Genomic DNA, 12,219 nt, shown 5'->3' with positions numbered 1-12,219 from the left:
TATTACACTACCAAAGATGAGACAACTCCGTCAATTAGTTTGCCAGTTATGGACTTTTAAACAGTGGATACTTTTTTTTGGACCCTTCTGTATATGCAACACATTTCTACAGAAAAATCCCTAAAGGGAGTAAAATTGCACAAGGCTGCATTAAATTTTCACAAGTTTCAAATATACAGTTCCTCTACAAGGCTAGCAGGAACCTAGAACTGTTAACCTTCAACGAGAATGCTACGAGACTGAACACAAAAAACTCTGCACATGCGTGCGATGATCTCTTTGAAGCAGGCTTATGAAATGCTTTGGAGCTAGGTAGAAGAATTTCCTCTGATCAGTCGAAACTAGTTGGGACCGCCCACTGGCCGCAACTCGAACAGCTTTCGCGCAGTCACGAACCACGGGAACTGGGAGAATGCCTCCATCGAGCGCATTAGCGTGGTTCCAAGGATTGCAACTGTATCTCGAACGAACCTAGGGACATCTGTCGGATCATTCGGTAGTCCCATAGACGCTAGTTCTCAATCTCCAGACGTCTGCGGAAAATCTTTGAAATGCGAAGATGTCAGCTTCCAGCGAAGACTCGTGTGAATTGTCCGTAGGTTATGTTGAGACTTGTGTTGATCGTTGGAAACTAGATAGTAGATTCTTCCCGAGCAAAGTTGGCGGATATCCTGCTTGGCTTGATTTTAACATACCAGATGCAGAAGATTTAAAGTGTCGGAAGTGCGGGAATCCCTGTATTTTTCTGTGCCAAGTGTACGCCCCTATTGAGGATCAGGAAAATTGCTTTCATCGTACAATATTCGTATTTTTATGTTTGAGTCCTGACTGTTGCGAAAATAACACCAACGTAAATCTCAAAGTTTTTCGGTGTCAGTTGCCACGGAAAAATGCTTTTTACTCCTATGACCCACCAGTGTACGAAGAGAATTGGTGTAAAGAGATATGTGCGAGTACATACTGTAAACTGTGCATCGTATGTGGATGTAAAAGTACGAGTCATTGTGCAAAGTGCAAGAAAGCTAATTACTGTAGTAGGCAGCACCAAGTTTCGGATTGGAAAGCAGGTCACAAAGAAGTATGTGAAGGCAAGTAGTAATTTGGAAAAAAAAAAAAATAAATAAATAAATACTTCGTTTCCTAAAGAGATTAAATTGTTAATGGACACTCTTTTATGCAGAAAACAACGTAGTAGTTGCAAAGAGCGAATTGTTACTACCAGAATTCGAGTTATTGGTGGGGGTGGAGGCCGGTTCTTCCGATTCAAGTAGTTCGTCGCTCAGCGACGAAGAGAACGGAGAGGAGACCCCTACCTCAGTTGACAAAGTTGAAGCCACCTTCCAAGGCAAGTAACCTGGGAATAGTGTTTCATGTCCAATATAATATGACGGTCATATATTGTTACACGCTTTTCTTTTTTTGTGTTTATTACTATCAGTGCGCCTAATGCGTTACTGTCTTTTTCTGTTGCTATACTTTTCTCGCCATCTACGAAGACAGCGTTTCTAACCGTTGGGTAGTGTGCAGAACAGTGTGTGTAGGGAGGAGGGGGGGGGGGTGTCAACATATCATAAGAGGAGGACGAAGAGACTGTCGCTGGAAACACGCCAGAAAGGTGAAAAACACAAAAGCGGGATTACAGAAGCGTCCGATTCCACCCATCTCCTTTGACCCATGATGCCATCAGTATGGCGGAAATGACCATTCTCAGCGTCTCCAATATGGCGCTTATGACGTCACTACATAAACACGACAACAAAAACGTACATACATATAAATACGACAGTAACATCTCCCTCCAAAAATATAATCTAACTAACGTGGCAAGCGCAGGAAACTATGGGTTTTAGGGTGGCGACAAGGTAAATATAAACATAAAAAACGCGCACCACGACCACAAACCCCACAAAACGCCGACAAAAAAAGGAAACACAGCACAAAATTCCCACTCTCCGCTACACCCACAAAATCCACAGGAATCTGTAACTTCCCTTCACCTATGTAGGTCAACCACAGCTGACGATGCCAAAAAACCAAACAGCTTCGATAAATAAAACAAAACTCACAGCACCTCAAAACTCCCACAACTCGCGGGCGGGGGGGGGGGGGGGGGGGGGGGGGGACGAACAACGTACCACCAACAAATTCCCGAGCTACACACTAGTTTGGCCACCCTAATAACCCACAGAAAAACCACACACACTCACAAAGAAAAGCACAAACCACCCACAATCTACCAACTCCAGCCCCTGCTCCCTCCCCCAAACTTAACCCCCCCCCCCCCCCGCCCAAAAAAAAAAAAAAATCTGCCAACAAGTAAAAACCACGAACTAAACAAAACTCTATCACATATTACAGTTCAAAAACAACTGCAACAAAAAAGATCCTTTGCAACATAATCATGAAATAAGTACCCCCCCCCCCCTGCTCTGCAACCCACTCACCTAAATCCACAACCATTACACATAACTCCCCCCCCTCCCCCCCATACCAAACCCCCTCAACTAACCACCCTTGAACTATACGTCTTACTCACTGCCCTCAGAAAAATACAACAATGCCCAAGAACACTCCCCTGGCAGCAGTACTCATCTAAATGAGATTGCAGGTTAGAATAGTGACACTTCCCACTCTGTACCAGTTATTTAACCGCTCCCCAAAATCCCTCTGTTGTATTAGTCATGCCCAGTTTTGTAATTTTTAAACTCTAAACTATGGTTTACAACTATATGATCATAACCCCTCTTCCCCAAAAGCATCTGAAACTACACTACTCCCCTCCTCAATATACTCTTCAATTAACCCCACCAATTCCCTCTTAGTACACCCCCCCCCCCAAACCCTGAAAACACAATCAGTACACCCCCTCCTCCCCCCCCTAACATAACAACCCCCCACACCCATAAACAACCAGAGACTTACCCCTCCCATATTTCCTCTTCCCAAGCTGTGATTAGTGTATCTCAACCACCACCCCCAGCACACCCAATTTATCCCTATACTTCACATACTGAGAACACACTTCGCTACAAAAAGAAAACCAATCTAACACTGTCCTCTCACTCACTCCAGTCTCTTGCGCACCAGAGGACCAATAACAAAAATAGTAAGTCATCAAAACAATCTCTCTCGTGGCCAACCCAGATTTCTTGAACCAGGTACCACATTAATGGAGCGAGGTTGTCCTTTCGACCCCGCCACATGTACCCATCCCTGGTCCGAGATGCCGGAACTCTTGCCGACCTCATATTTTTTCAGTAGACACTAAATTTGACAATCTCTGCTATCAATCCAAACATTTGCAGAAACAATCAGAGACATTGTGTCCTCCCCCATCTCTGCCCACAACCTTGTGCTGTTGAACTGGATCGTCACATCCATACCTAACAAAAGCAGCCACCAATAAATTAAATGTCTTACTGCACCACAAACAGCAAACCAATAACACCTATTGAAAATGCACACACACAGAAAAATTTATAACTCACGGAAAACAATTTCAATCCTTCAGTCACAGACACTGCCAACAACTCCGCTCTACCAAAACAAAAGTTCAAATGAAACCATTACACCACCACAGGGCGCCATCGCACACAGCCACAGGTCAAAGCAGATGGGTGGGATCAGAAGCCTCAGTTGACTGATGCACTGCATTTTTTAACTGTTAAGGTTAGCAGATGATAATCTACCACAGAGCCAAGTAACTGCCACGATATTTTGCGATAACTTTCAGTTTAAATTTATTTAATTTTGTACTCCTGATGATAGATTCTTAGATCTATAACAATTAATTGGAAAGCTGTAGAGTACTGTTCTATCAAAGCAATGCAACTGACGTTTGCAGTGGGTTCTTATATAAAAGTGATGGATAAGATTTAAGTCCATTAGAGTCATAATAATTAATCACCAGTCTATTGCACTAAGGAATAATATCAATACCTCTTTAAAATATGACCAAGACATTGTATGGAAATCATTCAAGAGTGCACGGGTTTGCTCACATTTTGATGAGAAAGTAGAAGACCTCAGTGTGGTGTTATGGAAGCTGGTAAAAGTGGCATCAGATCTTATTACAGTATCATAGTGGCAGTTTTTAATGTAAAAGTAAGCCAAAAAGTGGGAAGTGTCAGGTGTGATACAGAAATGAGGTCATACATTAGCCATTACTGCAACAACTGTGAATTTCTACAAGATGTGATAATGTGATAGTCATTAACTGCTTTAAAATTGCATGTGGTTGTAAGGTGATAATAGATACAAAACTAGAAATAAACATTTGCATTGGGCAAGAAATTGGAAATGTAGCAAAAATTTATTTAAGTGTGATTATTTAATTAAGGTACTAAAGCTAAAGTCATGGCAGGTATGCTGCTGTTGAGGAAAAGGAAACCATTTCAAACAAATTGTAATTAAAACGTAACAGAATTTGCTGATTAAAACAAAGCTGTTTTAAAATATCGGATGATGATTGGAGGTACATATATACATCCGTACTTTGCAAACCACTGTGAGGTGCATGGCAGGGGATCCTGTCATTGTACCACGTTTTAAGATTTCTTCCCATTCCATTTCCATGTAGGGTGTGGGAAGAATTACTGCTCAAATCTCTCTGTGTGCACTGTAATTAGTGTTGTGTTGTCTTGGCTTGTCTTTGTGGTTCCTGTGGGAACAATATGTAGGGAGATATAGTATATTTCTCGATTCCTCACCTAATACCAGTTTTTGAACATTTGTAAGTACAGTTTTCAGGGTTGCCACAAGGTCTGGAAATCAGGGAATGTCAAACGTGTCAGGGAAATTTGGGGGAGGGGGGGGGGGCGGACATCCAGAGAGAGAGGCTGGAAAAATCTCGTTTTTGTCTCAATAGATGAAATTGTTTGTTTACTGCGGTGTCATTCATTGTCGCTGGCTGGGTGCAGCTGAGTACGTGTGCCACTTCCCTACTCCCTCACGACTATTGATTCTCCCTTTCCTGCCACTCCCCTCAACTTGTAGTCAGTGCTACCACCACTTATTGCCACTAACCTTAGCAGCTGCTGACGAGAGGCAGGTAATTATGAGGAATGGTTTGTTTGGATCTGATTTTCAGAGATGTTGACACAGCAGCTGAAGACAGTGGTCATGTGTGCATGAGTTGTGTCTGAGTGATTGTGTAACTGTGTGTCTGCTCTCATTTTCTGACAAAAACTGGCTGGAATTTTAGTTGTGAGAGTTGATTGTCTTTTCTACATGCCTGCCTGTGGCTCGGCAACCATCTTTATGGTGAGTTACTACCTATCCTCATTATTATTGATCCTCAGAGTATTTGAACAAGTTATCTGTTACACAGATTGATCACTGTGGTCACACTTCATCAACATGCTGTCTGTGGCTCTTGAATAGCTGGCCACATGACTGGATTTCTGTGACAGGTCAAAACCACAGATCATTTCTGTGGGTATCTGTAATGGATTGGCCCTGATCTGAAGCCATTCAGTTCACGCTAACGAGCAGGACCTGCTCGTCAGATGTAGTCTCACTGATCTGCCTGCAGGTCGGGTCTGTTTGTGTGTGGCATAATGCAGCGGATTTGCGTGGTTTATCCATGGACCCACGACTGCAGTGCTCCTGAGCAGGCTATAGGCCATGGGTGCTGGATTTCAGTGATTGTGACTCTCACTGCAAGTATGTTGCACAGTGTGGCATTTTATAGAAATTTTATTTGTTCAGTACATTTTGGCACTTCAAAAATAGCTTATATGTTAGAAAGTATAGATTATAAGAAGAAGAAAGTTGTCAGTCGCTGGTGGTTTTTCAAAAGAAAAATCACACAAAACCTGAAAAATAGTAGATATAATGAACATAGTAGTACCAACATTTTAGTGGCAGTCACCTCAGTGTTGGTTTACACAATTCTTCCCCAACTTATAAACTTCTTTCAAGAGGCCTGCTTTTTTTCTGAGGTTATTTCTGAAATCAGTGAAGGTATTTTAAACCTGTCTTTTTGACGCCAAGGAATTGCATATTTTTGTCACCAAATGTGTTTCGTTTTATTAAAATAAAATAACATTAGTGGTCGTAATGAAACACACGTACCAGTTGGCTTGCTTTCTCCATGGAAAAACAGTTCATCACAAATGTTGTTGATGTTAGTACTTAAGTTTTTTGCTCACATCAGGAAATGCATCTGCTTGCAAGCTTTTTAAGATATTTCCTTGTTTGCACTGTTGTTTCTTGTACTGTAGCTGCAAAGACAGATTGTCAACTTACGTCTTAACTTACCCTTGAACTCTCATAATTTGGGAAGAAAAATGCTAAAACTTGTCTGGAAATCAGAAAAATATCAGGGTATTTCACTTGACAACCCTGAGTTTTGCTGGATTGTTGACGTCTACCTTCAACATCTGCCTGTTGAAGTCTTTGAGCATTTCCATAACCCTCTTCCGTGGGTGTAAGAAACCTTTGTGCTGCTGTTATTTGTGATGGTGTGTTTAATATTGCTTGGTTAGGGTCTCATACATTTTAGCAACAGGCTTAATCTAGGACTGTTTTGTAAGCAATCTGTGTTAAGTCATTTATAGGTGTTATTTGATTTGAATGCACATTGTAATTTTGTTTGCACATTGTAACAAGATAGAACTGTAATCGTGAACTTCTGATACAAGAAGTGAAAACCTCAAAGTATCCATACTTCCTTCTAGCAAGCGAAAGATACTTTAACAAACAACCCTCATTGGAATCATTCCAGGAGGGGCAGGGGGTGTAGTCCAAAATCTTTTTGCAGGAGATGATGATGAGACCATGCCTGAGGTTTTATCGTCATGCTTGTCAGCATTCTGTCTCTAGTCACCTGGGATGACTATTTTCTCTCTTATAAAGTGTAAAGTGGTGCTTTGTGCCTGTATTTTTGGTTCAACTCTTGTAGCAAATAACCTTATACAAGTCAGTTTCCCCCTGTGGGTCTGGGGGTTAGAATAGGCCCGAGGTATTCCTGCCTGTCATAAGAGGCGACTAAAAGGAGTCTCACACTTTTTGGCCCTGTGAGTTCAGGTCCCATTCTATGGTTTGACCTGCCACTTTCAAAATTCTACAGAAGTGCAGGCAGTATGGGGAAGGAGGCCTTACGTGGTGCACGAGTGCCTTTAGATTCGAACCCCTGAATCTCTTGTCATGGCTTTGCATCTCCATCTGCGAGTCAACTATTTGTGTGAGGACACTTTCCGGGTATGTCATCTTCTTCCGTTGTCTCCTGTCCTCTTTCACCCCCATGACAATATTGGATTTCCCTCCACCCAATATCCAGCACGGTAGCCAGTCTGTTATGGTGGGGCCATCATGTATCCATTTGGTGGTAGCCCCCTGACAACACAGGAATTGCACTGCTGATGCCTGAGCTGTGAGCTCCCCACGTATGCCAAGGAGTAGATGCCTGTCTTCTTGGAGCATCAAGACTCTCGGAAACGGCCATCATGCCAGTTGGCCTTTGCTGTGGCTGGGTGGTGTCTGTGGGGAGAGCCCCTGATCAGAGTAGGTGGCATCAGGGCAGATGACCCGCAGTGAAGTGGACTAAGTCACATCTTGCTGGTGATTGTACGGCACCAGCAGTCTCTAAGAAGGGCAAGATAGAATACAATGCTGACAGGTATGACCCTAAATCGTTTCCCTCCCTTGCTACACAATGAGAGGAATGTAGAGCTACAGAATGGAGAGAGCCATATTTGCCTCGGTTTTTAGTCTGTAGCAGAACTGATGGAGACCCTTTTTTTCTACTGACAAAGCCTCAATTTTTCATTGAACACCTTGAGGATAAGTTTGGAGAAGTGACAGTGCTGTCCAAGATGTGAAATGGCGTGGTCTTAATTCAGACAGCATCCCCAGCCCAAACCCGAGCATTACTCGCCTGTGAAAAGCTGGGTAATATTCCTGTTTCTGTCACTCACCGTAAAAGCCTCAACAAGGTCCTGGGGATTATTTTCCATTGTGACCACCCCGAGCAGTCTGACAACGAGCTCCTCGCCAATTTAGAACGGGGGTGTTCATTTCATCTGGCAGGTCTACAGGGGACCCAAAGACAACAGGGTTGCTACTGGTGCTTTCATCTTGGCCTTTGAGGGTGATTCATTGCCTGAAAAGGTCAAGGTGATGGTTTACCGCTGTGATGTTGAACCATACGTCCCTCCCCCTATGCAGTGCTTTAAGTGCTGGAAATTTGGGCAAATGTCTACCCACTCCACTTCCAGCACCACATGTTGAGACTACGAACATCTAGTGCAACCAGATACTCCATGTGCGCCACCTCCCACTTACATCACCTGTAGAGAGCACCACTTCCCCTGCTTGCCAGACTTCCCAGTACTCCCAAAGGAGCAGAAGATTATGGAGTACAAGACCCTGGACCTGTTGACTTACACAGAGGCTAAACGTAAATTCGAAAGACGACACCCCATTCGGTTGGTGTCAACATACGCTGCAGCTACATCACCATCGCCATCCCAAGTGCCTGTGGTTCCTCACTCTGTGCCACAAACAGTGGACCCTCCGGGCCACCAGAATACATCTGCCCCTTGATGGTAGGGGGCAAATCTTCCTCTGTTGCTCCGAAAGCACCTACTTTGGGAGCAAGATCCCCCCAAATGCAGGGGACATCGATCCCCTCCTCCCCTGCCAGAGAAGCAACAACTCCTCCGGCTCCTCTTGTGCGGAAGGGGTCCCTTGGGACCCTCTCTTCCAAGGTCTCCACTGATGCCATGGCAGACACTCGCCAGTGGCTCAAGGAACCAACAGCTGCTGGACGAAGATCTTCATGGTCTTTCTCTGTGCCTGAAGTTGCTTCAGAGACATCTTCCCAGCAAGCCCCTAAAGAGGAGAGAGCAGGCAAACTAAGAAATAGTCTGCTAAGAAACAGGACCCTCTGATGGCCTGATGGCCCCAAAACCACCACTCCCTATCAGTTCTGCATTTGAGGATGCAGTGGAGATCTTAGTGTCCCCTGCAGACCTGGATCTCACTGAGGCCTCATCCACCATAGAAATGGCTACAAATACTCAATCAATGGCAGCAGGTGACCCTGAGGCATAACCTGCCTTCTTGCGCACTTCATGCCTTCCTGGCCTCACAGTAACCTCATCCTCCAGTGGAATTGCAGCAGTTTTCCCACCACCTGGCTGAGCTATGGCAACTGTTAAGTTTTTCACCTGCTTTCTTCATTGCCCTCCAGGAAACCTGGTTCCCGGCAATGCGGAACCCTCCCCACCTTGGCTATAAGGGATGTTACAGGAACCGTAGCAACTATAATAGTGTGTCAGGTGGAGTTTGCATCTATGTCCTGAACTCAGTATGCAGTGAACCTGTGCCCCTTCAAACCCCTCTTGAAGCTGTGGCTGTCAGGATATGGACGATGCAGGAAATGACTGTCTGCAATGTATATCTTCCTCCAGATGGTGCAGTACCCTTAAACGCATTGGCTGCACTGATTGATCATCTCTCGAAACCTTTCCTACTTTTTGGAGATTTTAACGCTCAGAACCCTTTGTGGGGTGACACAGTTCTTACTGGCTGAGGCAGATATGTCGAAAGTTTACTGTCACAACTCGACCTGTGCCTCTTAAATACTGGGCCGCCACACATTTCAGTGTGGCACATGGCACATGTTCGGCCATTGATCTCTTGGTTTGCAGTCCTGGCCTTCTCCCATCTATCCACTGGAGAGCACATGACGACCTGTATGGTAGTGACCACTTCCCCATCTTCCTGTCACTGCCTCAGCGTCAGGCCCACAGATGCTTGCCCAGATGGGCTTTAAACAAGGCAGACTGGGAAACTTTCACATCTGCTGTCACTGTTGAATCTCCCCCACACGGTAACATTGATGTGGTGGTTGAGCAGGAAACTACAACGATCGTTCCTGTGACGGAAAGCGCTATCCTTCATTCTTTAGGGTGCCTCCGGCGAAAGACAGTCCCTTGGTGGTCACTGGAAGTCGCTGAGGCAATTGAGGAGTGTCGGTGAGCTCTACAGCGGCATAAGCAGCACCCTTCCGTGGAGAACCTCATATCCTTTAAACGGCTCCATGCTCACGTTCGCCAGCTTATCAAAAGGCGGAAACAGGAGTGTTGGAAGAGGTATGTGTCGACCATTGGGTGCCATACGTCACCTTCCCAAGACTGGGCAAAGGTCAAACAAGTTTTTGGGTGCCAGACCCCAAAGGTGTTCCTGGTGTTAACGTAAATGGCATGTTATCTACCAAAGCAAATGTGATTGCCGAGCACTTTGCTGAGCACTATGCTCGCGCCTCTGCGTTCCAGAATTACCCCCTAGCCTTTCGCACTCTCAGACAGCGGATGGAAGAGAAAGTTCTCTTGTTCACTACACACAACAGTGAACCCTATAATGCCCCATTTACAGAATGGGACCTCCTCAGTGCCCTTGCACATTGCCCCGACACAGCTCCTGGGCCTGATCGGATCCACAATCAGATGATTAATCATCTCTCGTCTGACTACAAGCGACATCTCGTGACCTTCAACTGGATCTGGTGCGATGGCATTTTTCCATCACACTGGCGGGAGAGCACCATCATACCATTGCTCAAACCCTAAAACCCACTTGATGTGGATAACTATTGGCCCATCAGCCTCACCAACATTCTTTGTAAGCTGCCGGAATGTAAGGTGTGTCGGCATTTAGGTTGGGTCATGGAGTCATGTGGCCTACTGGCTCCATGCCAGGGCGGCTTCCACCTGGGCCGCTCTACCACTGATGATCTTGTGCCCTCAAGTCTGCCATCCGAACAGCCTTTTCCAGATGCCAATACCTTGTTGCTGTCGTTTTTAATTTACAAAAAGCGTATGACACCACCTGGTGACAACATATCCGTGGCACATTATACGAGTGGGATATCCGAGGCCCGCTCCCGATTTTTATCTAGAATTTCCTGTCGCTTCATATTTTCCATGTCCAAGTTGGTGCCTCCCATAGTTTCCCCATATCCAGGAAAATGGGGTCCCATAGGGCTCTGTATTGAGCGTATCTCTATTTTTAGTGGCCATTAATGGTCTAGCAGCAGCTGTAGGGCTGTCCATCTCACCCTGTCTGTATGCAGACGACTTCTGCATTTCGTACTGCTCCACCAGCACTGGTGTTGCTGAGTGGCACTTACAGGGAGCCACCCACAAGGCACAGTCATGGGCTCTAGCCCACAGCTTTCAGTTTTGGGAGCCACTTCTGTTGGCATCATTCCGTTCATCAGGAACGAGAACTTTACCTTACTGATGATTCCCTCATTGTAGTGGAGACGTATCGAGTTTTAGGACTGGTTTTTGATGCCCATTTGACTTGGCTTCCTCACCTTCATCAGCTTAAGTGGATGTGCTGGCACCACCTCAATGCCCTCCGCTGCCTGAGCAACACCAACTGCAGCCCTTGTTCAATACCACCTGACTATGGGAGTCTGGTTTATGGTTTGGCAGCGCCCTCAGCATTGCGTTTACTCAACCCAGTGCACCACTGTGGTGTTCGACTAGCAACGGGAGCTTTTAGGCCGAGTCCGGTGACCAGCGTCCTTGCGGAAGTTGGAGTTCCTCCATTGCTGGTCAGGCATGCTCAACTGATCACCAGTTACGTTGCACACATTCATAGTTCTCCTGTGCATCCAAATTACGATCTCCTTTTCCCACCCACGGCGCTTCATCTCCCACATCAGCGGCCCAGGTCAGGGCTTACAATTGCATCTGATCCCTTCTATCTGAACTGGAGTCCTTGCCTTTACCACTTATACTCGAAGTCCAACTGCGTACACCTCCATGGTGTACACCTAGCCCGCGGCTTCGCCTGGACCTTTCACATGGCCCAAAGGACTCAGTTCACCCCGTGGCTCTCCGCTGTCACTTCATCTCTATTCTTGATGTGTACCGAGGCCATGAAGTGATTAACACCGTTGGCTCGATGGCTGATGGTCACATCGGCTTTGCGTATGTCCATGGAGGACATATTGAACAGCATTCCTTGCCTGATGACTGCAGTGTTTTCACTGCAGAGCTGGTGGCTATATCTCGTGCTCTTGAGCATATCCGTTCATACCCTGGGGAGTTGTTTCTTCTGTGTACTGACTCCTTGAGCAGCCTACAAGCTATCGACCAGTGTTACCCGCGTCGTCCATTGATAGCGACCATCCAGGAGTCCATGTAAGCCCTGGTGCAGTGGTGTTTGTGTAGACATCAGGACACACTGGAATCCCAGGCA

At 45.6% G+C, this 12,219-nt stretch overlaps 1 protein-coding gene across 1 annotated transcript in view; it reads left to right on the top strand.

Moving 5' to 3' along the window:
- The first annotated feature begins 330 nt into the window (after window positions 1–330).
- Window positions 331–12,219, top strand: part of LOC126194793 (programmed cell death protein 2) — a 41,684-nt gene continuing 29,795 nt past the window's right edge. The window contains exons 1-2 of the mRNA XM_049933098.1: window positions 331–1,088; window positions 1,181–1,345. Of these exons, the coding sequence (XP_049789055.1) occupies window positions 560–1,088; window positions 1,181–1,345 (694 nt within the window). The 5' untranslated portion in view covers window positions 331–559. The remainder of the gene's footprint in view (window positions 1,089–1,180; window positions 1,346–12,219) is intronic.

Source organism: Schistocerca nitens, chromosome 7 (genome assembly GCF_023898315.1).
Source record: "Schistocerca nitens isolate TAMUIC-IGC-003100 chromosome 7, iqSchNite1.1, whole genome shotgun sequence".
NCBI lineage: Eukaryota > Metazoa > Arthropoda > Insecta > Orthoptera > Acrididae > Schistocerca > Schistocerca nitens.
Note: the sequence above shows the minus strand (reverse complement) of the source record. Positions and strands in the feature narration are given on the sequence as shown.